Below are 27,818 nucleotides of genomic sequence, written 5' to 3'. Positions count from 1 at the left end.
TTTTCGGTTTGGACCGAACCATGCTCACCCCTAAATAAATTCACCTTCTAAATGTTCCCAAACAAGATGAATAGAGGTGAATAGTTCCCCTAACTTCTCTTCACCCTTATTCCCCTCAATCCAAACAAGCCCTAACTGAAATAATCTATAACAGTAAATGCACACTAAAAAAATATCCCTCAATACCGTGGTACCAGTCTACCAGGTACACTTGCACTTTCACCCTTCGTGGGACCCAAAAACATTGATCTTCTTTATTATTAACAGTTTTTAGATAGCACCGTGCACAAACTAATCACAATTATAGAAAAGCATATCTGCGGGGAAAAAAATTATACTAAATAAACAAAAAACTTTAAGCTCCACAATCCTATTTAAATAGAGCGAGGAGAGAGAAACAGGGAAGACTTCCCCAAAAGTTGCAAAGCCTTTAAATTCCCCAAATCAAAAACTTCCCACAAATTCTCAACCCCTCTCAAAAAACCCTAATATTTTTTCCCAGTTCCTGTAAAACCCTAATCTCTATCTCTCACCTTCTCGTATCTTACCATTAAAGTTAGGGTTTATCATCAATTTTCTGATCCCCGTTCCAATTCCTATCCACATCTAGGGTTTCGATAGGATTGGTCAATCCTGGCGGGTTCACGGGTCGGGTAATGGCGGATCCGCCCCGCTTCCGCTCCTTTGCTAGGCATATCGGATTCTTAGGGCTAGGGTTTGATAGAGAAGAGGAAGAGGTGGAACTTTTGGTTTTTGAAGTGTGGGAAGCATGCTGAGCGTGCTTAGGGTCCATTTGCCGTCCGAGATCCCAATCGTTGGCTGTGAGATCACGCCGTACGTTCTGTTGAAGCGGCCAGACAACTCGATTTCGAATGAGGATGTTCCTGAGTCGGCGCCCGTTGGGGGGTATTGCATGAGATATAAGTGGTGAGTGCTTGTTGAGTCCGATCTCGTTGTTTAGATTATGTAAAGATTTCATCTTGGTTCTTTTTTTCTCATCGTTATATGCTGTTAGCTAATTTAGTGTATTGTAAACGGCTTTTGTGTTGTGTTGTATGATCAGTAAGAGCTTGATTTCTGATTGATTGGGAAAAGATTTTCCTTTGCACTTGTTAGATTAAATTGAGAGGAGGAAATAAGTTCAAAAATTGCAGTAACTTATAATGCTGCTGTAGAAATGCGTTCCTGTTTTGTTTTTTGTAATTACCCTTTTCCTCGCCTATATGATTTCAAGGGCGGCATTAAGTATATGAACTTTAGTGCTTCCTATGCCATGGAAATCAGTTTAAATCTTTGTAGCCAATCTTAATATATTGCATTTACTTATAATTGAATCCTAGTCATTTACTTATAATTGTTCAGGATAGAAATTTAGAAGATTAATCTTTTAAATAGCAGGTGACATATTTAATGCTATGGCATATTGTTTGTTGACCTGTACACCATTTGTTTCTTTGGAGTTTAATCTCTATGTTTTAACATGATATCCTAATGGAAATAACCACTCAAGGTTTCAGATGTTCGAAAACAGGAGTACGAGTATATTTTCCAATGACAGTGACAATTAGATGTTAGCTGTTTTGAAACATCTTGTGAAACTTGAAGTAGAGATTGAGAAGAGGGTTTTAGGAAGAGTTTGGTTCAATATTTTAAAAGCAAAAGGTGAGGTCAAGGGGGCGAGGTCCTATGTTGCCTGAGTGAACCAAGGTGATAAATATTCAAAAAATTCATAAACACTATAAATAATATGCAAATATCGATAAATAGCAACAAGCCAAATTAATTAGTGCCAAGCTTTCAATGTCACAAATCTAATACTTTATAAACCATCTAAATGAAATAGCAAGTAAATTAACAAATACTAAATAGTAATAATAACTAGTACTGCCAACATAGATTATTAAGCAGCAAACTATGAACTTTAAGGTTCAAATTGTGGAATGTCCTCAAAATGATATAGGTAATAAACTACATTACAACAAAAAAAGGTAAAAAAATTGACAAGAAAAATAAACACAAATTCAATAATAAAAATAAACTTTACTTTATCGGATACCTGTCATAACCTCAAAATTCTGAACTAGAGACAAACACCACGCCTTGCATCGCATGCCTTAGGCCAGCACCACTCCAAAGCAAGGTCATAAGGTGAGCTCTTGAGGCGCGAAAAGGCACTTGCCTTAGTAACCTTCATCGCTTGGCAATGCACAAGACACTAAGTTAGAAGATCGCCTCTCCTGAGGCACTAAGGTGCCTCGCCTTTAAAACACTGGTTTGGTTTTATGAATTGTTAACCAATGGCTGATTAATTTTTGGTCACAGTAAAGTAAGTTGTATGATTGTTGCTCCATATTGTTTGTAACTGTTTGGTTAGATTGTGTGGGGGTAGGATGGGGGAAGATGAATATTGCTATTTATCACATCATTATTGTTGTTTGTTCTCTTAGCAAAACTTGGACAACGGCTACCAAGCACAACATGGAGATGGAAAAGTTTTTGGGAGAAAATGTGGCAAGTTTATGAATTGTCAATCCTAATCCTCTGTGTATTGGTGATATACTTTTTGGTTGTAGGCTTGTAGCAAGTAATAGCTTGAGAGAGTTCAACCATGGTAGCCTCAGTGTAAATGTGCCTTTCTGCTCGTGCAATATAAGTTTATTTAACCAGAAAACAAGCTTCTAAGTGTCCCTTAATAATGAAAGAATTTAGATGAAGAGGTGTGGTGATATGGCGACTACTACAAGGAATCATACTCATAAAACAAGACTGAGGAAGCAATCTCTGTGGCGATTAAAGCGGTTTAGAACAGAGGGAGGGCAGATAGAGAAAATTCTGCTGCTCAATTGCCTTTGGAATGATGTGGTGCATCCATTAATATCATTCATAATTGAGCGAGAGAGGGGGCTCTATTTTAATAAAGTCAACTAAAATTCCTAACTGATAACTTACCTTTTTATGGATTAAAAAAGTCTGCAATAAACTTTCAACGAAAAGATAAAATTCCAATACTGAAGAGGTCTCCACCTGCTTTTTGTGTTTTTTCTTCATCTCTTACCCTGTGATTTTCCAAATGAAATTCGTCCTCCGTCACTTTGGTTGGCTTAGCACTGAGCAACAAATGCCTATCTCGCTAAGTTATATCGAAGCTATTCCGTAAAGCTGCAAACATATAATAAGTTATATATGAATAAATGCAAATACTTACTCCTTCAGGGGCCCGTTGCTGCAGTAGCCTTTGGTTTTACTTTTCTGTTGCTAAGCTATATGCAAATTTCATTTTAAAATGTATTTTTTTTGCATATTTTATGTTTATCATGCCAGTTGGTCATTTTACATACATATATCTACATTGTCTATCTGTTATTGATTATCGACTGTTGCACCAGTATGCAAGATGTGGTGTATTATTTTTTAATCTTCTGTACTTAGTATCAGCTCTGTTTGCTTTGTCAAGATCATCACTTTCTTACATTGATATTATTGCTAATCTATTTGCAGGTACCGTGTACATAATGATCGGAAAGTTGCTGTCTGCAGTGTGCATCCAACTGAACAAGCAACATTGCAGTGTCTAGGCTGTCTGAAAGCAAAAGTACCGATTGCCAAGAGCTATCATTGCTCACCTAGGTGTTTCTCTGATGCTTGGCAGCATCATCGCGTCCTACATGAAAGAGCACTTAGCGCTGTGAAAGAAAACGGAAACGAAGAAGAAGAGCTATATGGACGCTTTAATAGCACTGGATCTGGAATCATCAGTGCAGCGCTCTCTAGTTCAACATCAGGCGTAGGACAGAGCCCAAGCCTGAACAATGGTTCTACACCTTTATATCCTGTAACTGCTTCAGAAAGAAATGGAGGTGAAACCTGGTTTGAAGTTGGGCGTGCTAGAACATATACCCCAACTGCTGATGACATTGGCCATGTGCTGAAGTTTGAATGTGTACCTATAGAGGCAGAGACAAGAACCCCTGTTGGAGCTCCAAGTACCTTTCTGACCTCACGTGTTATTCCAGCTCCATCTCCAACTCCTCGTCGAATGATTCCTGTGAACGGACTTGATGTCTATGGACATTTGGAACCTGATGGTCGAACTGCATCAACTGGAACATTCACTGTGCTCTCCTACAATGTTCTTTCTGATGCATATGCGACAAGTGAATCATACAGCTATTGTCCATCTTGGGCCCTCTCTTGGACTTACCGTAGGCAGAACTTGTTGAGAGAAATTATTGGCTATCATGCTGATATCCTTTGTCTTCAAGAGGTATGCTGTTGGTTATGTTGTGCTCTTTTGCAATAAAAAAATTATCACTGCACTCAATTCTTTATTTTTGTATCTATATGCATAACTCACACAAGTACATGTAGAAACTTGACAGTAAATTTTAAATTTGTTTGATTGCAAAGCATGGATCTGCATTCTTCAATTTTGCATAAAATAAGAAGTCTGGAAAGCCTTTTATGTAATTGGGCCTTGATTCTTCTACTAATCCTTGGATACTTGAAGAAAGGATTATGAATTTCCCCCTTTCCTTTATTCACCCATCACCGTGTAAGATGTCTGTAACACTTTCCTAATTTCATTTCCCCCTTTTCTAGACTTTACTAGTGAAGTCCTTTCTTATAATGTATAAAACTTCTCTTCTGCTGGCCTTGTCCTTCAAACTCCTGATATCATCTACACCATCTTAAGTAAATAGTATTATGTTCCTATTATAGGAGAAAAACTAAACCTTGTGAAGTTTTAAATTGCCAAGGAATTAGAGTTACCGCATCATGTTTGCAGGTTCAAAGTGATCACTTTGACGAGTTTTTCGCGCCAGAACTTGATAAACATGGATATCAAGGACTTTACAAGAAGAAAACGTCTGAGGTTAGATTTCAGATGATTTCTTCCTTCTCAATGCTATTCAAGGACCTCCAGGCCTATATACATATTGAAATCAAATACTGTGTCCGTTCAGGTTTACAATGGAAATCCCAATGCAGTTGATGGTTGTGCAACATTTTTCCGCAGAGACAAATTTTCACATGTCAAAAAATATGAGGTATAAGGATATATTTGTGTCTAACATGCACTTTTATTTTGGCATCACATTTACTAATTGTTTCATTCCAGGTCGAGTTTAATAAAGCTGCACAATCTTTGACTGATGCGGTGATTGCAGCTAGTCAGAAGAAAGTTGCTCTGAGTAGATTGATTAAGGTCTCTGGTTAATTTTTTGGGTGATTTTGCATACCTGATGCTTTTCCTTTAGCTTGAAACCTAAATAATACAACCTTTTAGCTTGAAACCTAAATAAAATAATTTTTTTACTGAACAGGATAATATTGCGCTTATTGTGGTGCTTGAAGCTAAATTCAGTAACCATGGGACTGATACTCCTGGAAAGAGACAGCTTCTATGTGTGGTGAGTTCTCTATCCTTCCTCCTAGATGCTAATAATAGGTGCTAAAAAATTGTAACAATCAGAGCGATGATATTCTGGGGCATACATGACACAACTAAGTGTGCTAATAGTTCCATAAAATGAAAAAAAGGCAAAAGTGTGAAACATAGAGGCTTAGTTGTGCATAAGCTACTATAGGTTAAAAGTAACGATTGGCAGTTGTTAATTTGAATAGAGAAAAAGTTTTGCATAAGCTACTATAGGTTAAAATTAAAAGTAACAATTGGCAGTTGTTAAAATTTGGATAGAGGATAAGTTTTCTTCTTGTTGATCTTAAAATATTAGGAAAATTTTCTTGATGTTTATTCTCTATAAAGGCAGTGCATGACTAACCAAATTTATTCCGGCTTTTCTTCACTCACACATCTAGAAAGGAGAACTCTCTTTTACTTCGAGGAAACATTGTTGCTGTTTGTTATTGCTTGGCAACAAATGTCTATGTCCTAGCCATGTTAACCCCAAATTAAACCTGATGTATCAAAATTCATCGATTTAAGTCCTATCATTCAATTCTTCAAGGGACAGTGTGTTTAGGATTCTTGAGAGTGGTTTGGGTTGGTGGTAACATACACTCTTTTCATTTCATGTTTATCATGACTATTAGGACTTTATATGCTTTGCATCTCATACATGGCTAGAATCTCTCTTGGTATTCAAGACTAATAGCGATTTTTGTCATCATTGCAGGCAAACACTCATGTCAACGTTCATCAGGATCACAAGGATGTAAAGCTCTGGCAGGTTTGCATTTAGTATTTTGGTGTTACATATACTCGCATTGTTTTCATACCTCATCCTCTATAACCTATCATTACAGGTGCATACTCTTTTGAAAGGATTAGAAAAAATTGCCGTCAGTGCAGATATACCAATGTTGGTCTGTGGAGATTTTAATTCTGTTCCTGGAAGGTACATACGTTCTTTCTGATGATACCCGTTAATTACACACACAATTGCATGTTGTGGTGCATGTTCATGCCATCCAAACTACGTTTATATAAATTCGTGTATGTTCTGGAATGCAGTGCTCCTCACACGCTTCTTGCCATGGGTAAGGTTGACCAAATGCATCCAGACTTGGCCGTAGACCCCCTTAATATCTTACGCCCTGCTACAAAATTAAACCACCAGCTCCCACTGGTAATATATCTCTTCAATTGCTCAAACTTGAGGTTTATTATTATTTTCCTCAAAATTAGGACATACACATTCAACAGGTAAGTGCATATTCATCTTTTGCAAGAACTGGTGGAGTTGGTCTCGGGTTTGAGCAACAAAGAAGAAACTTGGACCCGGCAACAAATGAACCTTTATTCACAAACTGTACTAGGGATTTCATTGGGACCCTTGATTACATATTCTACACAGGTATGCTATTTCCTTAGTCCTTTCTTTAGATCTGTGCTTTGTTTGATATTCTTTTTGTGCTTTAGGTTTGTGATTATATATATTTACTTTTGATTCACATTTTGTGTTTCAGCGGATTCATTGACTGTGGAATCACTGTTGGAACTCTTGGATGAGGATAGCTTACGCAGAGATACAGCACTTCCTTCTCCAGAGTGGTCTTCTGATCATATAGCGCTTTTAGCAGAATTTCGATGCAAACCTAGGATCAGACGTTGAAAAGCAGGTGCTTGCACTTCTTCCTTTGTTAGTGGAAAGATATCTGCACTACTTCCTTTCTTATGCTGTGCATGGTTCATAATTTCTTAGGTTGCGTACTTGAATTCATTTTTAAAATTAAGTTAAGTTACTCTTTTTTCTGTACGGAACATTTGCTATTCATCTTTTTTGGCTTGAGATAACATGCTTATATGTCCTTTATGTAAAAATTAGGTTGTTTTTATGACATGGTGCCACTGTTTTAAAAAACCTCCGCCTAGTCCGCTTAGGCGTACGCCTAGACCTAAACGGTACCTAGGCCGCCTAACTAGCGCCTAGCGCCTAGGCAGTATTTAGGCTACCCACCTAGATTTTACGAGCGTTTAGGGGAGCATTGTCTGCTTACGTAGATTGCACCCTGAAGGCCTTGATTGTGATTTTATGTGTCGTAGCCTACACGTCCTCCAAACTCCATTAACCTTTAAATATGAATATCTCCACTACCTCCTCCGACCTTCAGCAAAACCTCATCGACCACCACTTAAATGAAGAAAGAAAAAAAAAACGCCCAGAAACCGCTTAGGCGTCCGCCTAGGTGACTAAGCGCTGGGCGCCAAGTCCGACGCCTAGAAGCGCCCAGCGTTTAATGTAACATTGCATGGTGCAAGTGAAAGTATCAATGCTATGCACTTAAAATTAAGATGAAGCGGGAGAACCTAATATTCTAGAAATCATATCTTTCACATGATCTGGGGAACTAGTGTTGTAACTTAAGAGAAAGTAGACATGGTTTACATTGGGAAATAGGCTGAGATGGGAAGAATCAAATATTGTAAACAATGTTTTAGAAAGCGCTGGGTGTTTCTAGGCGCCGGACCTAGTGCTTAGCGGCGAGGTGCCTAGGCGGAAGCTTAAGTGGCAAATAGACGTTTATAACATTGAGAGATAATGATCGTTTTTGAAGATTCAAATCATATCCTCATTGTTTTACTTGAGATAGACCTGGACATAGAGTTTTGATCTTCAGTACATTTTAACCTGGCCAATTCTCTTCAACCATTGCTATGCTTAACCGAGCCATATACCAATTTCTAATACCGTATAGTCCGCATAAGTAGCATGTTCTCCCCTAGGCGCTCCCACAACTTAGGCAGGCGGCCTAGGTACCGTTTAGGTCTAGGCGGCCTCACATACCGCTTTTTAAAACGATGATTGTAAAGATAATTTTGTTTGGAAATGGTCCTTCTATTTCTTATTTGAAATGCACTATTTGCTTGAGCAACCATAAATATCGACCTTGAGAGGCAGAAGGGAAAACATTTCATATTGAACGACAACTAGATTGTAAATTGTGAAACTATGTTCATGGATTGTCACACTTGTGAAATTAAAACTGGAACAATATATACAGACATGGATGGAGTGCAACGTCAGTAACTAAATTGTTAATTGAATGAATGATATTAATCTTCAAATTATAAATTCATATCTTGGGGGCATGGAAATTCTTGTGAAAAATTGTTGAGGTTTGTGTGATATGTGTGCTCTTTTGTCTGCCTTTGCTTTGACGGAGGGATCATCTGTTAACACTTTTGTCAGTTTGTTCTTTGGTTGATTGATCAATGTGGGAAGTGATGTTGCATGTCCTTAGTATCTGTGGTTTAAGCCATTTGCAGCAGAACTATATTGTCATTTGTTCCAAGTAAATGGGTCTCAGGTTCCTTTTCATCTTCGTGGGCAGTAGAACCCCATCATTTATTTTCTTTAACTAAATCCTTGATCATGAGTTGATGAACCTTACTCATGGTCATATTGCTTAAGCATTCAAAAGGTTTGTTCTAGTTGGTTATCCACATGAAAAGTAGTTGTCTTACCGTTGCTGATCATGAACTCCTTCGTAATCCTAGTATAGGCCATGGACTCAGTTGCTGCAACTGAAAGGGTTTTCCACCTCAAGATGGGCGTAACTGTTACTACCCAAGTTTGATGGTTTATTGTTAGACAATCAGCACATGCCTCTTACTCTTTAATTTTTCATTTTTCCTTTGCCATCATGAGACAAGGACTTCGTTCACAGCAGTTGTTTCTGCACTTGCTATTTGGTCCTTGGCATCTATCACAACTCGATGCGCGACCACTATATTTTGAAACAACAGTTTTTCGTGGATCTCACCAACTGGTGTAACCCAGCTTTAGTTTCATTTAATAAACAATTAATATTTTGTACCCAGTGGGTTTCTCAAGGAAGAATAGCCTGATTCTACACTGTTGGTGTTCTCTAAATCTTTTCCATAGTGAGGCAGCATGTTCTGAAGGCTCCATGGAAGTTCGATGAATTCTGAAATTATCCACCAGTGTTTTCAGAGCTATATGTTGATGCTGAACCATCCAAGCAAATCAAAGATGATTGGCTTGCTATAGAACCTAGCATGCTAGTTATTTAGTATTGGTTGTGCTCTTTAAATTCATGAGACGGGACACATTATCTGATCTTTCAAAACTGTAGAGTAGATGACATTCATCTTTGAGGCGTGTTATTAAGCTGTGAAGATCTTACTGAAGACAATAACCAGCACAGCCATGTTTTGGATATTATACGTTCAAGTATGTCTTGTTTCTTTTTTCTTTTTTTTTAAATGTATTAAAAACTGATTTAGTAGTCTATAATGCACACGTTATGTGGTAACATATTTTCAAACAAATTTTTTTTTCTTTTATGGATGTTATAGGCAACAATTGAAAGTATAACCAATTACAGTACATTCCCAAACATGATTATAGGCTTGAGTTTGTTTTGGATTTGAAGTGGCATCAGTCTTTACTTTAATTCCATCAACCAGAACACCTTTTTTCCTCTTTTTTTTTGGGGTAAATGACGGATATCTATGTTGTCAAGCCATTTTTGTTTGAATTTTGTTGGTAAATTAAGTTTTGTACACAATGATTTTCTACTCGGGTGGTGCTGACTTCTTATCACAAACAGCAACTTTGTATTAAGAAGAGTGCATAGTGAGGTTCTTTTAGAGATGCTAGACCTCTGTGATTTTGGCAAGAGTGGTTTTTGTTTCTGAAAGGTGCAGAGTACTTTTATTAGATGGCCCAACCATGAGGCGTCTTAAGATAATTACAGGTCAAACATTAAACACATATTTCATATTTAGTATGAATCACATTAGTGTTTTTAAGCCTGGCCTCAGGTTTTGCATGCTTTTTGTATTTTGGCTTGTTTTAAAATTGTGCTAATCAGTGTTCTATGTTAATGTGCCCATCCCCAATTGTTGAAGATTGCAGAAGAATTTAATTGAATTTACGTATATGTTTGGTCAATCCAGTTTTCATCTTGTCTTGTATATTTGTTTGTTCTGGTAATCCTATCTCTCTCTGTTTTTCAGTGTCAGATTTTGACTATTCAAGAAGTGAAGTGGCCATGATGACTCTTAGGTTTTTGCCAACCATTGCCTTATAAGGGCAATGATTGGCGATAGAAAAAGAAAATTAAACATTATTGTTAAAGAGGAGCTTACCACATATCATGTGTTATTGTTTGGTTCATGTAATGACTTGGAAGCTGACTGCTTAAAAAGTACTGTTGGGGAGTTCCTTATTAATAATCCCCATTATTATATGGCCAGTGAAAAAGAATAACCCGCAATCAAAAGATGGTTCTCTTTTTGACTTGTCACATGAAACGTAAAAGGTCTTGCTATTAGAACCCTATGTCATAATTACAAGTACTCATGTAAACCTTAAATCAGTTTGTACTGTTGAATAACATCTTTGACCGCTGCAACGTTGTTGTAACTTGCAAAAATGATATTTCCCATTAACCACACATTCTCTTCCTTGGAAGTTACTTTTTGTGCAGTATAATATTTTTTCTTGGGGGGTCATTCTGGCATGTCAAAAGCTGTTCTATATCCAACACCATTGTCGTCGAAATTTTTAGTCCGATTTTCTAGGAATGTCTATTTGATGTTGATATTGAAGTTACTTTAACCTGTTCACTTCGCCGACAAATAAATATTAGTGTATCAAATTTTTTTCGATCCTTATATTTTGGTAGCTCTGCCCTTATTCATCGTTAATGCTTTTCTGCAGGTCCTCCATTACTGTTGATGTTCTAGGACAAAATTCGGTTGATTCAAGAGAATTTTATCTGGCAAGTTTCAGAAAGTGACAGATCATGTACCTGTTCTCTTTCATTATGTTATCCGTTTTTGTATCATGTCAACGTCTTATAGAAGCATTATGGAAAAAAAATGTGTTTGAATGTTTCGTTTCATTTTTTGCTTCTTACTCGGCCCTTCAGTCATACTTGGAAAAAAAAAATCATCAGGAGATTTACAAAATCTGAGCTGTTTTATGCGATGCTGGTTTAAGGCCGGGAGATCAAAGACTTTCATCTTGTGGATATTTGGATAACCATCAATAATTATTTACAGTATATTTTGGGAAATAGTAGAGTTGGAAGGCTGGGAGATTATTGTAGTTATTGTTCCTATATAGACCAACGTGATTATTAAAATGATCATGTGAGGATAAACTTGCAATGTGGTCTTCAACTTCTTGTAAATTACTAGTTTATTAGAGCTATGGGGAGAATAATGCTGTCATATTTTGATTCCATGAATGTAGTAGTAGCATGCAGAGAAGGAGCATCTTATTTCCTTGCGAAACGCACTTAGTAATGTCTTCCATGAAGTTTTTGAATATAATTGGATGAGTTTGTTCCTGAATTTAAAGGGCTGTGTTCACTTGTCTGCGTGTAGGCATACATTTAAGCATGCTAAACATTTCTTTATTCTTATCATTTTGCTGTATCCATAACGAGGAAGCATCATTTTGCTGTATCCATAATGCGGAAGCAACACTGTATCTGAAATTATAAGCACCGCAGTTCCCTTGGAGCTGCATATGGGTATTGATTCATCGGTAGAATCAGTGTTTACCTTCGTTATAGGCTAAACCCGGAGCACCATGTTTTTCCAATTTCCCCCTGTTAAAAGCTTACGTTAAGTTGGACGATGGTTTGGTTGTTCTTCGCAGCAGAGTCTTCTGAAAAATTTAATTACAACGTATAATATGCGCGTACAACGAGCTTAGCTTAGATGGTATAATAATCAATTTCCTCTTTCCAGGAAAATTTTCACATTATGGCTTGTGCTTATGTTGTGCGTAAAAGCACCTATTAGAGTCGTGGAGGGTCACCCGGACCTCAACATGGCGAAATAGTTTTCTTCATTTGGATTGCTTCGACCTACTCCCTTTATTGAAGTCTTTATGCTATAAATTTATGGGTTATTGCGATGTTAGCCTCCCCCCATCTTCAATATTTTGTATTAGCCCCTCAAATCTTTGAAATTGATTTTAGGCCACCCCCCTAAAAAAAACTTCAATATTTCGATATTAGCCTCCCAAATCTTTGAAATTGATTTCAGTCCCTCCAAATCCTAAGTAGGTTGAAATAAGCTCCTCTTGTTAAACCTTGGTTACTTTTCTTTCGTTGTGTGTGTGTGTGTGTGTTTGGTGTGTGTGGGGGGGTGGGGGTAGCTTTTTCGGTGGTTTGTTAGTTATACCCCTCTAACACAAATTTAAACTCATTAACCACTTTAATTTATATCCGTTAATTTTCTTAAATCTGTTTAATAAAATTCTAAATCAAAACTACTTTCACTTCATCTTCTTCAACGTCTTCCCTAATGGGAATCTATTCTTTGTAAATTTGGAATAAGGTTTGAAGAGACACCTTGGGAAGAAGTTGGCAAGGTGAAGTGAAAAATGGTTTAAGGTTAGGGTTTTATTAAACAGATTTAGGGAGCTTAACGGGTACAACTTAAAATGGTCAATGAGTTTGAGTTTGTGTGAGATGGGTATAACTGGTAAATCACCTACAAAGTTATAGTAAAGAGAATATTCCCCGAGGGTTTATTTCAACATACTAATAGGAATTTGCGAGGCTGCAGAAGATTGGGGGGGGGGGGGTTAATATTCAATATTTGCAAGATTTGGGATCCCCCCCCTCCTGTATGGGTTTAGGGTGGGGGCTTGGGCTGGCTTCTGTTCTTTTCCAGACCCGGCAAGAATTTCATGAGCAAAATTATACTAGGCCTCTTTGGATTAAGTCCAGTTAGAATAGATCTTTGACTTGCAAAAATCCTTGAAGCTCACTGTAGATGGACGAGCTCAGTGTAGATGGACGAAGCTAACAAATGCGGCGGGTTAAAATCCTACGGCTTGTGGTATTCATGTCTTGTCTTTTAAATACCCGATATGTACACATTAATGTACGAGTGCCGGTGTTATACATATTGTAGTGCGCGGTGGAAATTTCGGCAACACCTCTGGTGCTCGACAAGAGAGTATATCTCAACTAAATCCCTGTTTCACAAAGAAAACAAAAACCGAAAGCAAAATATCTCAACAAAGTGAGATATAAGCTCTTCCTCTCATCAGTTCTAGGCCTGACCTATCGAGAGAACCTAAACTCTCTATTACAAATCACGGCACAAACAATCAAATTTAACGTGATTCGGCAAATTGCCTACGTCCACGGGGCAAGGAATGTGGGAGATCTACTAATAGAGAAAGAGAATACAAATGGGTTTACAATCACACAACTCTCACAAATTAAACCCTCAAATAACTCTCAAATCTCTCACAAAGAGGATGCAAAAAACCCTCTCAAAAGGACTGCTCTAACTCTAAAAGGACGGCTGTCTTTCTCCTTTTTTTCTTTCTGCGTTTTTCTCCCGCACGAAGCCACACGCCGCTTTTTCACCCTCTGCTCACGAACCCTCTTTTGCACTTGCACCAAATCCTAGGCTAAAAATAGGAACCATATTTATAGCGATGTGGCCCTGGCCGTGTGTGTGGATGTGGTCCCCCTGCGTTGAAAACGCGTCTGTGGTAGCCTTCCGCTCTCGTGCTCGTGATAGCCTTTCACGCGGTTTCGGTTTTGCTGCCAGCTCGTGCCTTTCACGTGTTGAAAACAAACGCTATCCAACAATTCTCCACCTCGGTGAAGTTTTCCCAAAACTGAGCCAACACCAACCAAAATAAATGCCTCACTTATTGCGTCTAGTACGAAGTAAAACGAAATCACAACAACGGACTCAGTCCACAACAAGTCGAGATCCAAATGAGAATGCGAACACTCTCCAAATGTTGGTATTAACTCACCAAATCGGCTGCATCATAAAGACTGCCTACGTATCCTCTTGCACAAGGAATCAAGCCTCATAATGTAGTTCACCAAATGGCCGTGAACAACCTCAATCCAATAGAAGAGTTCGCAACCCTTCTCCAATATCATCAACTCTGCGGCTGATAGCACCTCCAATGGCCTCAAATTATAACGAATCAAACACCTCCACCTGAGGTGAACCAATATCCATATCCAAGCTATATCTATCAGCTGCACTCGAATCAAAACCCAACTCATCATCTGTATTCAAAACCAATTGATCCCCAAACTGCGTCACCTCAGCTGGAATCCTAAACAATACAGAATGATCTGGAGTATGTGGAGTAATCTCCACCCATTGTGAAATAGCATCACTCTCCACCTGCTGTGATATCTCTATGATCTGTCCAAAACTCTCCACCTGCTGAGAGTCAATAGGCTCTCTCATCGAAGCCTCATCCAATGTGACATTACCAGACCAAATATCCAATTGAGTTTTACCTCCAATCACACGAAGCCTCATCCAATGTGACATTACCAGACCAAATATCCAATTGAGTTTTACCTCCAATCACAGCAGTTAACAACTCTTTAATAGGATAATCCAAATATATCGAAGCCTCAGTCCAGAAACTCTTCGGCAGACTATTGCTTGACAGCAAACACCGATCCTCCTCTAGCAAGGCACGATTCTTCAAATTTGCCACCCTATCTAGTTGCCCTAAGATTTTCTTTTCAACGAAGTGTCTTGAAATACCGTGAGCTCGGCTCCAAAATAGAAACAAGTCCATCTTGTACCTCCCACCAAAACCTGAATAAAGTACCTTCACATTTCTGCCAATCTCACACTTCTTAAATCTGTTGGAGACTACTAGGACTTTATCCAAAGGGGATTTGGTTGCAACCCAAACACGCTTAGAACAGCCACCAACAAAGGAAACCAAATATCTATTACCTCCCAATGATGCCTCATTGGAAGGCCCACAAACATCTACGTGAACCCCATCTGAAAGTCCCTCCGCACGGTGAATAGAGGTGCCAAACTTTACCTCGGTCTTTTTGCTCACATCAAAGTATTCACTGGATTTCAAATTGCAGGTCGATGCACCCATCTTCAAATCAAAACTAGAATGACCAAGCCCCAAATACCGTAGTCTAGTCAAATCAATAGAAGTCGCCAGCTCTCCACCTGTCACTGTATCTCCAATCAAATAGTACAGGTTATTCTTCCTGACACCCTTCATCATAATCAAAGAGTCTTCCACGATCTCGAGAACCATGTCCTCAACACGAACCTTCAGACCCTCTCCAACCAAAGAGTCTTCCACGATCTCGAGAACCATGTCCTCAACACGAACCTTCAGACCCTCTCCAACCAAAGCTCTAATTGAGATCCGAGAACCATGTCCTCAACACGAACCTTCAGACCCTCTCCAACCAAAGCTCTAATTGAGATCAAGTTCTTTCTCAAGGAAGGAACATATCTCACATCATATAACTCTCTAATAGTTCCGTCAAACATCTTGATGCGAATTCTTCCTATCCCAAGGATTTGGCATGAACGGTTGTCTCCCATATACACCACACCACTATCCAGCTTTTCAAAACTGAAGAACCATTCCCTTCGAGGGCACACATGATAGGTCACACCACTATTCAACATCCACTCGGATTCCTCCGAATAGCTACTTATAGGACCGATAGAAAGCGAATAAATAGAAGTATCAGAAATATTACCATCCGATATAAGATGTTTGCTTCTGATGATTGTTACTTCCCTTTTCCCTTCTGCTTATTCTTCATCATTTCCTCGGGCTTTGGACAATCTTTCTTCCAATAACTAGTCTCCTTGCACCAAGCACACTGATCTTTTCCAACTGTAGGATGCCCTACTCTAGACTGTGACATCTAGTTCTTTTGGTTTGGATTCTTCCCTCTTGTGATCAATGCCTCCGCTACCGGCTCAACTGAAGCCTCCTTATCATTCTTTCGAAGCTGATAATTCACAAGTGCAGCAGTGATCTCACTATACGAAATGGATGCCTTCCTATTAATTAGGGTAATAACAAAGGTCTCGTATTCCTTATTCGGCAAGGAACTCAATAACAACAATGCCTTGTCCTCATCTTCAATCATAACATCCGCATTCGCCAAATCCGTAAGAAGGTTCGTGTAGTGGTTCATGTGATCACTAATGGAAGTTCCCTTCTTCAATTGAAAGCGATAAATCCTCCTCTTCAAATGCAAGAGATTTTCCACACTCTTGGTCAAATATTTGCTCTCAAGGGTTTCCCAAATCTTCTTTGCAGAAGTCTCATTCATCACATCATACTTTAGATCTTGTGTTAAATAAGACCTAATTACACCACACGCCGTCCGATTCATCTTTTTCCAAACATTCTCTTCAATATCATCTGGCTTGCTATCCAACTCCAAAGTATCTTCCAAATTTTACGCGTTCAGCGCATCCAAAACTTCGCATCGTCAAAGTTTAAAGTTGTTTGTGTCATTAAATTTCTCCACATCTATTTTCGTAGAGTGGATATTCAAACTTTGAATGGTTCCACATCTATTTTCGTAGAGTGGATATTCAAACTTTGAATGGTCTTCACACCAGAAGCACCACCCTCAACACCTTTAGAGTGGATATTCAAACTTTGAATGGTCTTCACACCAGAAGCACCACCCTCAACACCTTCTTTCCCGACCATATTCCTCACCACACCAACAACCAATACGGAACAAATTGAAGAATAGATCCAAACTTGAGAAAGATAGAGCCTTTACCAAAAGGATCCCACCTTTAACTCCAATTGAAACGCTAGACGAGCTTCCAACGCGATCTACTCCTCCAAATTGCCTAAGCGTAGTCCGAGCTCTTATACCACTTGTTGTGTGCATCAAAAATTTTAGCAGCACCTCCGGTGCTCGACAAGAGAGTAGATCTTAACTAAATCCTTGTTTCACAAAGGAAATAAGAACCGAAAGCAAAATATCTCAACAAAGTGGGATATCAGCTTTTCTTCTCATCAGTTCTAGGACTAACCTATCGAGGGAACCTAAACTCTCTATTACAAATCACGTCACGAACAATCAAATTTAACGTGGTTCGGCAAATTGGCTACGTCCACGGGACAAGGAATGTGGGAGATCTACTATTCGGGAAAGAGAATACAAATGAGTTTACAATCACACAACTCTCACAAATTAAACCCTAAAATAACTCTCAAATCTCTCACAAAGGGGATGCCAAAAACCCTCTCAAAAGGACTACTCAAACTCTAAAAGGACGACTGACTTTCTTCTTTTTTTTCTTTCTGCATTTTTCTCCCGCACGAAGCCACACGTCGCTTTTTCACCCTATGCTCACGAACCCTCTTTTGCACTTGCACCAAACCCTAGGCTAAAAATAGGAACCCTATTTATAGAGATGTGGCCCTGGCCGTGTGTGTGTGGATGTGGTCCCCCTGCGTTGAAAACATGTCTGTGGTAGCCTTTCGTGTTAGGATATGTGAAGCCTAACTATCAGGCGTGCCCTACACTTCAGAATGAAGAGGAACAAAGTTGGAACAAGAGGAACAGGATCGACGATGGCAAAGTTCAAAGCAAAACGACGAAGGAGAGCTTTTACAGCTTTGTGGTCGACCGCCTATGGCGCGGCGGTCAACCGACGACGTGCACAGGCAGGCACTAGGGTGAGGAGCAGCTCGCGGTCGACCGAGCATGGTGCTGCGGTCGACCGCTCAAAGTCCAAAGAGCAACCCAGACTTTTGGCTTCATTGCGATCGACCGAGCATGGCGCTGCGGTCGACCGCCAAAAGTCCAGAGAGCCAGGCAGATTTCGAACAGCATCGCGGTCGACCGGATGTGGTGCGGCGGTCGACCGGAGTCGGGTTTTGGCCCAGATTCGAATTTTGACCTGTTTTGATCTGTTTCCTTTTTTACTTGTTAAACCCTTAAGTCTATAAAAGGGTTGATTAGGGCATGATGTATTAAGACGAAAAATAGTGAATTTTTCTCCTGCGGCGGCCGTGGACGTAGTTTCTCACATTGAGAAGCGAACCACGTAAATCTTGTGTGTTTGAGATTGTTTGATTTTCTCTCTTCTCTCCTAAATCTCTATTTCCAAATCGCATCAGGGGGGTTGTGCATCCCCAACAAGTGGTATCAGAGCGACCAGGTTCGGCGCGAGCGATTTGAGGTCAGAGACAATGGGATCTGAGAAGGAAACATCCAAGATTGAGAAGTTTGATGGAACAAACTTCGGGTTCTGGAAGATGCAGATGGAGGACTACCTCTATCAGAAGGATTTATACCTACCATTGGGAGAGAAGCCGACGGATATGAAGGATGCGGATTGGAAGCTATTGGATCGAAAGGCCCTTGGAGCGATCAGGTTGACCTTGTCTAAATCAGTAGCGTTCAACATCAAGAATCAGAATACGACGGCGGATCTCATGGCGGCGTTGTCCAGTATGTATGAGCAGCCCTCTGCGGCGAATAAGGTACATCTCATTAAAAAGTTGTTTAATTTGAGGATGTCCGAGAGCCAGAAATTCAAGGAACACCTGAACGAGTTTAACGAGATCACGGATCAACTAAACTCGGTCAATATTCAGTTTGACGATGAAATCCAAGCCCTCTTGATACTTGGTCAATTACCCGACAGTTGGAAGGGTACCGTTATCTCGATTAGCGGATCATGTGGCAAATCAAAACTGAAGTTTTCAGAGGTGGTGGACATGATTATGACTGAGGAGATTAGGAGGCAAGAGGAAGGGATTTCTAATTCAGGGTCGGCGTTGAATCTTGAGAGCAGAGGAAGAAATAGAAACAGAAATAGAGGGAGTAGCCGAGGAAGATCTAACTCGAGGAACGGAAGGCCAAAGTCCAGGAACCGCAAGGGCAAGAAGGAGATCGATTGCTGGAATTGTGGCAAGTTTGGCCACTATGAGAATCAGTGCCGAGAACCCAAGAAGGACAAGGAGAACAAGACTGAAGCGAACGTGGCCTCAGGAGAATCAGATGATGCCCTAATCTGTTCGTTGGAGAGCAAAACTGAATCGTGGGTGCTGGATTCAGGAGCTTCGTTTCATGCTACCTCAAATAGAGATTTATTTGAGAACTATGTTTCAGGAAACCTAGGAAAAGTCTATCTTGGTGATGATCAGCCCTGTGATATCGTTGGCAAAGGAGTCGTGCAGATCAAGCTCAATGGGTCTATATGGAAGCTGAGCGATGTGAGACATGTTCCTAGATTGAGGAAAAAATTTGATTTCCATAGGACAATTGGCGAAAGAGGGATATGTAACAACCTTCGCATGTGATACGTGGAAGGTTACAAAGGGGTCCATGGTTGTTGCCCGTGGTACGAAGACAGGTTCTCTCTATATGACGATAGATGCACGTGGTTCCATTGCAGTGGCTGAAAGTAAGGAAGACCCAAATTTATGGCACCAGAGGCTAGGTCACATGAGTAACAAAGGTCTAAAGGTTATGCAGTCGAATGGGAAGTTACCAGGTTTGAGATCGGCTGATATTGACTTGTGTGAAAGCTGCATTCTTGGGAAACAAAAGAGAATAAGCTTCAAAAGGGTGGGCATAACCCCTAAAGAAGAGAAGCTTGAGTTAGTTCACACAGACGTGTGGGGTCCAGCATTAGTACCATCCACCGACGGAAGGTTATACTTTGTGACCTTCATAGATGATCACTCGAGGAAGACTTGGGTCTATTTCATGAAACACAAATCAGAAGTGTTTGAAGTCTTCAAGAAATGGAAGGCTATGGTTGAGAACGAGACCGGTTTGAAGATCAAGAAGCTTCGTTCTGACAACGGAGGTGAGTATGAAGACTCAGAGTTCAAGAGGTTCTGTTATGACAGCGGCATTAGATTAGAGAGGACAGTGCCAGGTACACCCCAGCAGAATGGCGTAGCAGAACGGATGAACAGAACTTTGACTGAGAGAGCTAGAAGTATGCGGTTACAAGCAGGTTTTCGCAGCCTACTTGATCAACCGGGGGCCATCAGTGCCTTTGGAGCACAAAAATACCTGAAGAAGTATGGAGTGGAAAGCAGGTAAACCTTTCTCACCTGAGAGTATTTGGTTGTGTTTCTTATGTTCATCTGAGTGATCATGCAAGAAACAAACTTGATCCTAAGTCTCTGAAATGTTTCTTTGTTGGCTATGGCGGTGATGAGTTTGGCTACAAGTTCTGGGATGAGCAGAACAAGAAAATCATCAAAAACAAGGATGTGGTCTTTAACGAATCAGTTCTCTACAAAGACCGTGATGCCGTTCAGCCCACTAGTACGATGCAGAGTGATCCTACATATTTTGAGTCAGATGATGCCTCAGATGGAGGCAATCCCGAAGCTAGTTCTGATGAAGAAGAAGAGTTGATGGATGAGACTACTTCAGAGGGGGCAGATGAAGATGGAGAGCTTGTTTCGCCCGTCAGAGAGTTTAGGCGGTCAGCTAGAGTCCCCAAGCCCAATCCAAAGTATTCATCACTACAGCCCAGAGCTCATCTTAACTACCTATTATTGAGTGACGGTGGAGAGCCAGAAAGTTATGATGAGGCCCTTCGAGTGGATGATGCGAGCAAGTGGGAGCTCGCCATGAAAGATGAAATAAAATCCTTGAGTACCAACAAGACATGGGAACTTGCAAAGCTACCAACTGGAAAAAAGGCCTTGAGCAATAAATGGGTGTACAGAATTAAAGAGGAATATGATGGTTCCAAGAGATACAAGGCCAGATTAGTGGTTAAAGGATTTCAGCAGAGAGAAGGAGTTGATTACACAGAGATCTTCTCTCCAGTAGTCAAACTAACTACCATCAGAACAATCCTGAGTATTGTTGCAGCTGAAGATCTACATCTCGAGCAGCTAGATGTAAAGACAACTTTCCTCCACGGTGATCTAGAGGAAGAGATATATAAATGCAGCAGCCAGAGGGGTTTACTCAGAAGGGAAAAGAGAAGATGATATGCAGATTGAAGAAGAGCTTGTACGGCCTAAAACAAGCTCCAAGGGAATGATACAAAAAGTTCGATGGATTCATGCACAAGAACGGTTACTCCAGATGTAATGCTGATCATTGCTGTTTTGTCAAAGAGTTCGACAACAGTTACATCATCTTGCTTCTATATGTCGACGACATGCTAGTAGCCGGTTCAGATATGACAGAGATCAAGAAGCTGAAGAAGCAACTGTCGAGTGAGTTCGACATGAAGGATCTAGGCGCAGCGAAGCAGATATTGGGAATGAAGATCAGTAGAGATAAACTCTTGGGCACACTGCGGCTATCTCAGGCCGAGTACATTAGACGGGTGCTTGAGAGATTCGGGATGAGTGGTGCTAAGGCCGTTAGCACACCGTTAGCCAGTCACTTCAAACTGACTAAGGAGCAGTGTCCTGAGACTGATGAAGAGAAAGAATACATGGCTAAGGTTCCATATGCTTCAGCCATTGGAAGCCTTATGTACGCCATGGTATGCACATGACCCGACATTACCCATGCAGTGGGAGCTGTGAGCAGATTTATGTCAGATCCAGGATAGCAGCACTGGGAAGCAGTAAAGTGGATTCTTAGATACCTGCGAGGTACTATAGAAGATTGTCTATGCTTCAGAAGAGGCAAGTTAGTCCTGCAGGGTTTTGTTGATGCAGACTATGCTGGTGAGATAGACCAGAGAAGGAGCACTACATGATATGTATTCACTTTGGGCTCTACAGCTATTAGTTGGGTTTCTCAGTTGCAGAAGATCGTTGCTTTATCAACGACAGAGGCTGAATATGTTGCTGTGACAGAGGCAAGAAAGGAGATGATATGGTTGCAGGGTTTCTTAGAGGAGCTGGGACAGAAGATTGAGAAGAGTGTCTTACATTGTGATAGCCAGAGCGCAATTCATTTGGCGAAGAATCCCGCTTTTCATGCAAGGACCAAACACATACAGGTCCGCTACCACTTCATAAGATCAGCGTTGGACGAGGACATGTTGGAACTTGTGAAGATTCAAGGAAGCAAGAACCCAGCTGATATGCTTACCAAGGTTGTCACTACAGAGAAACTGAAGTTGTGTTCAACTTCAGTTGGCCTCAGCACTTGATGATATGGAGGCCGTCGCCGCAGAGAGAGCTGAAAGAGATTGATAGTTAGTCTCCAAGTGGGAGATTGTTAGGATATGTGAAGCCTAACTATCAGACATGCCCTATGCTTCGCGGTCGACCGAGCATGGCGCTGCGGTCGACCGCCAAAAGTCCAGAGAGCCAGGCAGATTTCGAACAGCATCGCGGTCGACCGGATGTGGTGCGGCGGTCGACCGGAGTCGGATTTTGGCCCAGATTCGAATTTTGACCTGTTTTGATCTGTTTCCTTTGTTACTTGTTAAACCCTTAAGTCTATAAAAGGGTTGATTAGGGCATGATGTATAAAGACGAAAAATAGTGAATTTTTCTCCTGCGGCGGCCGTGGACGTAGTTTCTCACATTGAGAAGCGAACCACATAAATCTTGTGTGTTTGAGATTGTTTGATTTTCTCTCTTCTCTCCTAAATCTCTATTTCCAAATCGCATCAGGGGGGTTGTGCATCCCCAACATTTCGCTCTCGTGCTCGTGATAGCCTTTCACGCGGTTTCGGTTTTGCTGCCAGCTGGTGCCTTTCACGCGTTGAAAGCAAACGCTAGCCAACACATATTCATCTCACAAGGTTGCATGCATGCAAAGTCTTTTGGTAGGGTTTGTGCAAGTCAAATTTCCCTCTTTAAATCGTGCAGGATTCCAAACATTTCGAGTAACTTTGAAGTGACATTACACCTAATTAACAATTTATCACGCAATATGTTACTCAAATAAACTCTCTTTGGTGGTGTCGATGCGCGCGCTTCAACCACTTTGTTGGTGTGGATTAAATCAAATAGCTAGCTCATTTTGTTCTCTCTCTTTCAGGATGACACTGTACGTTAAGATATCTATTAGGTCATGTTGAGCTGGATCCATACAAAGAACTGTATCAGATAGACATAATTTATGTGAGAGCTTAGTTTTCAATATAAAAAACTTAATTATCTTGGTCTTGATAGATTATAATTATCTCTTTCCTTCCTTTTCATGTCATGATTTTAGGAAACCTTGACTTGGAACTCTGACGAACGCTTCATTATTAATTTTAAAATCTTGATTGGTCTCCAAAAGAAATCTCTGTTTATGACCCCAATAGAATTCGGGGGGAAATGAAATAAAATGTTACTCCATGTTCTTGATCGTTCGAGAAAATGAGTTTAAACTGCACGATTAACAAGATAGTATCTATCAACTACTTTACTCTAATATTTTAGAACAAGTCTCTTACGTATCATTAATTTTCTATTGCGAAAAATGACAAATTATTTTAAAACTTTATTAATATCTATTTTGAAAAAATGACGAGCACAACGACAAAGACCGCAGAAAATGACGGAAAAAAAAGTTTGGGTGCTGTGCGGTCGACCGCGTGTGGCGCGACGGTCGACCACCAACGTGCACGAGACTAAGTTATGTTCTGTATCAGGTCACGGTCGACCTCGCGTAGTGCGGTGGTCGATCGCGAAAAGTCCAGAGACTCTGGAAAGTTTTTATCGTTTTCGCGGTCGACCGCGAGTCGGGTCTGTAGTTGAGTTTAGTTTTTTGACCCGTTTCGTTCTGAGTTGATAAATAATCTTAATCCTAATTAATTAGGGTGAAGCAAGGACGTTTTGAGCAGTCTTTGAGAGGGGATTGCTGTATCCAATTGTAGGAGAGTTGTGAGAGATCTAGATGCTTTGTTTTAGAGTTTATTTGGTGAGATTTGTAACCCTATTTGTATTTTCTTGATTTTTAATAGTAAGAACTCCTCCCTTCTTACCCCCTGGACGTAGACAACTTGGTGAACTACGTAAATTCGTTTGTCTTGCTGTGGTATTGTGTTTGGCTTGTGTGGTTGTGATTTATCTCGTTCTTGTTCGTGTGGTTTCGAGCTTCTGCCGCGCACAACATATTTCATGCTATGTACCTATTTGAGAAGATTGCCAAACACACCTAGGTTTTTTTTTGCCCCATAGAATGTTGTATTTCGAATTAAATGTAGAAATATATTGCGCAAACAAGATCATGTTGTAAGGAGATCTAAGTGGTTTATCAAGAATTCATTGGCACCAATTTTTAGATAGATCACCCTTACCAAGTTCAGTACTACTGTTGCCGAACTGTACAATGTACATGTAGCAAGCTAACCAAATCAAATAACATAATTTAACGAGAAGCTTACACGCCAAATTCTCAGGGGCGTTAATTTCCCAACCACAAATGGCCAGAATGCGCCACAATGGCTGCCCTTAAGAATTGTAGGGAGGCTGGTCACTAGCATTGTTTGATAGGAAATTATCACTCACAAAACGCTATTACACCTTTGGAGTTCTGATGCAAACGAAGAAAATTTTAAAATAACAGCTGAATAGTCTGTATTAAAATTCAATTCATCAGACATACAATCACAATTTTTTTTTTAAAAAATTGCTGTGTGTAATACCAAGATTTGGCCAATAAAAGTGATGTTCAAGATATAAAAATATCTTAGAATATAAAATTACTTCAACTCTCATCACAACATCCAGTAGTAAAGAACCAACCAAATGACTTCATGAAAGTTTTAGTTTAAATCCCATCGGGCACACATTTAAAGTAGATTTTAATTAAATGTATCATTGGTTAGTATAGCGCATGTTTGACGCACGAAAATATATGCTCAACCTGGAAAAAAAAAATCAAAATATGGAACTATCACACTCAATTCATTTTTGAAGTTTCAGTGCAACTGTGAACCCCCTTGATACATCAATCCTAACTAACATCATTATTTCACATCAAAACTCTTCTATATATCCAACTTGAACTTCCTCAAACTTGATGCAAATTAATGGATATGGTTCATCACTTGCTTGTGCTTGTGGCTTTATTAGCCTTGGTCACCCACGCCAGCTCCGACCTGAAGGCCGACCGAGCCGAATGCTCGAAAAAGCTCGTCGGAGTGGCGATGTGCCTTCCCTTTGTCCGAGGTGAGGCAAAATCTCCAACGCAGGATTGTTGCACGGGGTATAAACAGGTGACAGCCAAAAGTATCAAGTGTCTTTGTGTTCTGATCAAGGACCGAGATGATCCTGAACTTGGTTTGAGGATAAACGTCACCATTGCAATTACTCTTCCTGCTAGTTGTGATGCTCCTACTAATCTCTCCAGTTGCACCGGTAAGTTAATTATGCTCGATCTCTTGTGTTTTAGACTGATGTCTTAATTTACACACATACAATTTCTGAAACGTTCAAGTTGAAAAGCAAATAAAAAAGGAAAAAAAAGGGGAAAAAAAAAATCTTACAATCTGTTATTGGAAAGAAAACCTTTGTACCTACTTTTGGCGTATAAAATGTTGGAAAACTTTAGGACCACCAGGGAATACTTAGACATGCATGGAACTATTTGATCTAAAAGAATTTTTGAGTTAGGCAGTTGCCTTAAATATAAAGCCTTTTTGTCATTTACAAATTAAGTGCAAAACATTATGTCAATATTTTCTTAAAAACTTATAAAAATTAGACAAATAATTGTGCATGGAGACATAGAGTTTGTGAGCAAGATGATCGTAGCTTGCTTTGCCAACGATTTTGACTTTAATTCTCTCATGCACTTTCAGTGATGGATGGGAACTTCAACAAACTAATCCTGAGTTTGCTATTAACAGTAGTTTCTTAGATATATGAAAGCAGCAAATTTCACAATAGCATGCATGATAACACTTAAAGGTTACAACGACATAGTCAATTGTAGGTGTACTTGAACAGACAAGAATGAAAAAGTTAAAAACTTTTTTGCCCGAGTAAATTAAAGTAATGATGGAACCTTTTTAAAATTTATACCCGTACAATTATCTCAAAACAAAGATGTTATCATACTAGTAGCATGTTACATAAGGGGTATGGAATTCTGTTTATGTACGTTGTATAGATGTATGTACATTATCTTTATGTATGTGATGTATTTATACTAGTAGCATGTTTAGATAATAACGACGATCATGACAACGATGACAAGGACCCAAATACATATGTATTTATACTAGCAGTATTAGCATTTATGCTAGTAAGAATTAATGGATTGAAGAATAATTGCAAGAACCACTACTTCAATAATGTAAATACACTACTAGAAGAATGTTAAGGACTTAAGAGGATAATATCAAAGGAGAAAAACTATTAGTTCCGAAGAAAATTCCAGAATTTATTTCATTTTTCCTTAACATATATTAAAAATAGATGAATGTACTTCTGATTTCTGAATTAATGGGCCACCTGCCTTTTCCCTGAGCTGGAAAATTTTCTCCAAAGTGGATTGGTCATGCCTTAGAATTGTTGTTACAGCAAGCAACCACTTTACAAGAATTCCCTTTTGTGTAAAATTTAACACATTAAAAGATAATTTTATTTAAAAACATGTCTAGTTATGCTTCATCATCTGTTGAGAACAAAATTTTAAACGAAAATGAGTTCTGCAAACTATGTGCCTACCTTCGATATACATAGTTACCCTTGATCTTAGCATAAAGTCCAAAAATTTAATTTCATACTATCAAATAGCTATCAATCAACCTACATAATCAATGGCACTGATTATTATAATTTCCTATGTTTCGACTGACTATCATTGGACTCATATCTTGCAGGTATTCTGAAGCTTTCTCCAGACTCAAAATATGCTAAAGAATTTCAGCAATTTGAGAACATGCTCGAAGAAAAAGGCAACAACGGAACTATCATATCTTGATCCGTTTAAACTAAATAAACTTATATATGCATCATGTTCAATATGATTTCATCTTTTAGTTTTCCATATCCGCATAAGAACATGTTGCAAGCGTAGCTTAATAGCATCTGAGATTATTTCACACAATTTTATCGGTTCTTCTTGTAATCTAACAATAAAATCTTGTACTTTTCAGTTAAAGTGAATTCTACAGAAACAGGAGCAAGGGATGCAGCTGGTGCCAATGGTGGAAGGAAACAAAGGGCCATGAGAATAGAAATGTTTCCTCTTATAATACTTGTGTTGATCCTAGTCATGTAAAATCGGTTTCTTTTCTTTCTCCTACCTTCTGTTATTTATACTATCGTCAGTGTGATTAGTTGGCCTTCCATTGTGTTTATGATGCTTTTTTGTATTTAAGCTTGTGGTGTACCTCATAAAAGATAGTAGTTAGTTGCCTCAAGAAATAATAATGATTGTTTTGTTTCTTGATAAGTTGCTGTTGTTGTTCTGGAACTACTCATTCGGGGTTGATTTTATGGTTGTTTTAATTTGTTGCTTGATAAGTAGTTGTTGTTGTTGTTCTGGAACTACTCATTCGTGTGTGTTTATATATATATATATATATATATATATATATATATATATATATATTATAATATAATATATATATATTATATAATATATATATATGTTGTGTTTTGGGTGAAAATTAGTTTTCTTTCGACATAGAGAGCTACCACTTTTATATTAATGTTTCTTACAAA

At 39.3% G+C, this 27,818-nt stretch overlaps 2 protein-coding genes across 3 annotated transcripts; both read left to right on the top strand.

Moving 5' to 3' along the window:
• LOC109833449 (carbon catabolite repressor protein 4 homolog 1-like) lies at window positions 394-11,270 on the top strand. Of its 2 annotated transcripts, none has more exons than XM_020401119.1 (12): window positions 394-927; window positions 3,499-4,264; window positions 4,787-4,873; window positions 4,965-5,048; window positions 5,120-5,206; window positions 5,325-5,411; window positions 6,138-6,191; window positions 6,268-6,359; window positions 6,476-6,590; window positions 6,668-6,818; window positions 6,931-7,083; window positions 11,154-11,270. In XM_020401119.1, the coding sequence occupies exons 1-11, from the start codon at window positions 770-772 to the stop codon at window positions 7,074-7,076; spliced, it is 1,827 nt and encodes a 608-aa protein (XP_020256708.1). In that variant the 5' UTR covers window positions 394-769; the 3' UTR covers window positions 7,077-7,083; window positions 11,154-11,270. The 2 variants fall into 2 exon arrangements, with proteins under 2 accessions (XP_020256708.1, XP_020256709.1); XM_020401120.1 differs by lacking the exon at window positions 11,154-11,270 and adding an exon at window positions 10,448-10,808.
• On the top strand, window positions 25,160-27,567 carry LOC109832160 (protein YLS3-like). Its single transcript, XM_020399598.1, has 3 exons — window positions 25,160-25,502; window positions 26,972-27,046; window positions 27,248-27,567. Exons 1-3 carry the CDS (start codon window positions 25,175-25,177, stop codon window positions 27,370-27,372), a joined length of 528 nt encoding a protein of 175 aa, XP_020255187.1. The 5' UTR covers window positions 25,160-25,174; the 3' UTR covers window positions 27,373-27,567.

This window comes from Asparagus officinalis, chromosome 3 (assembly GCF_001876935.1).
Source record: "Asparagus officinalis chromosome 3, Aspof.V1, whole genome shotgun sequence".
In the NCBI taxonomy this organism is placed as follows: Eukaryota; Viridiplantae; Streptophyta; class Magnoliopsida; order Asparagales; family Asparagaceae; genus Asparagus; species Asparagus officinalis.
This window is presented reverse-complemented; position numbering and strand designations above follow the sequence as displayed.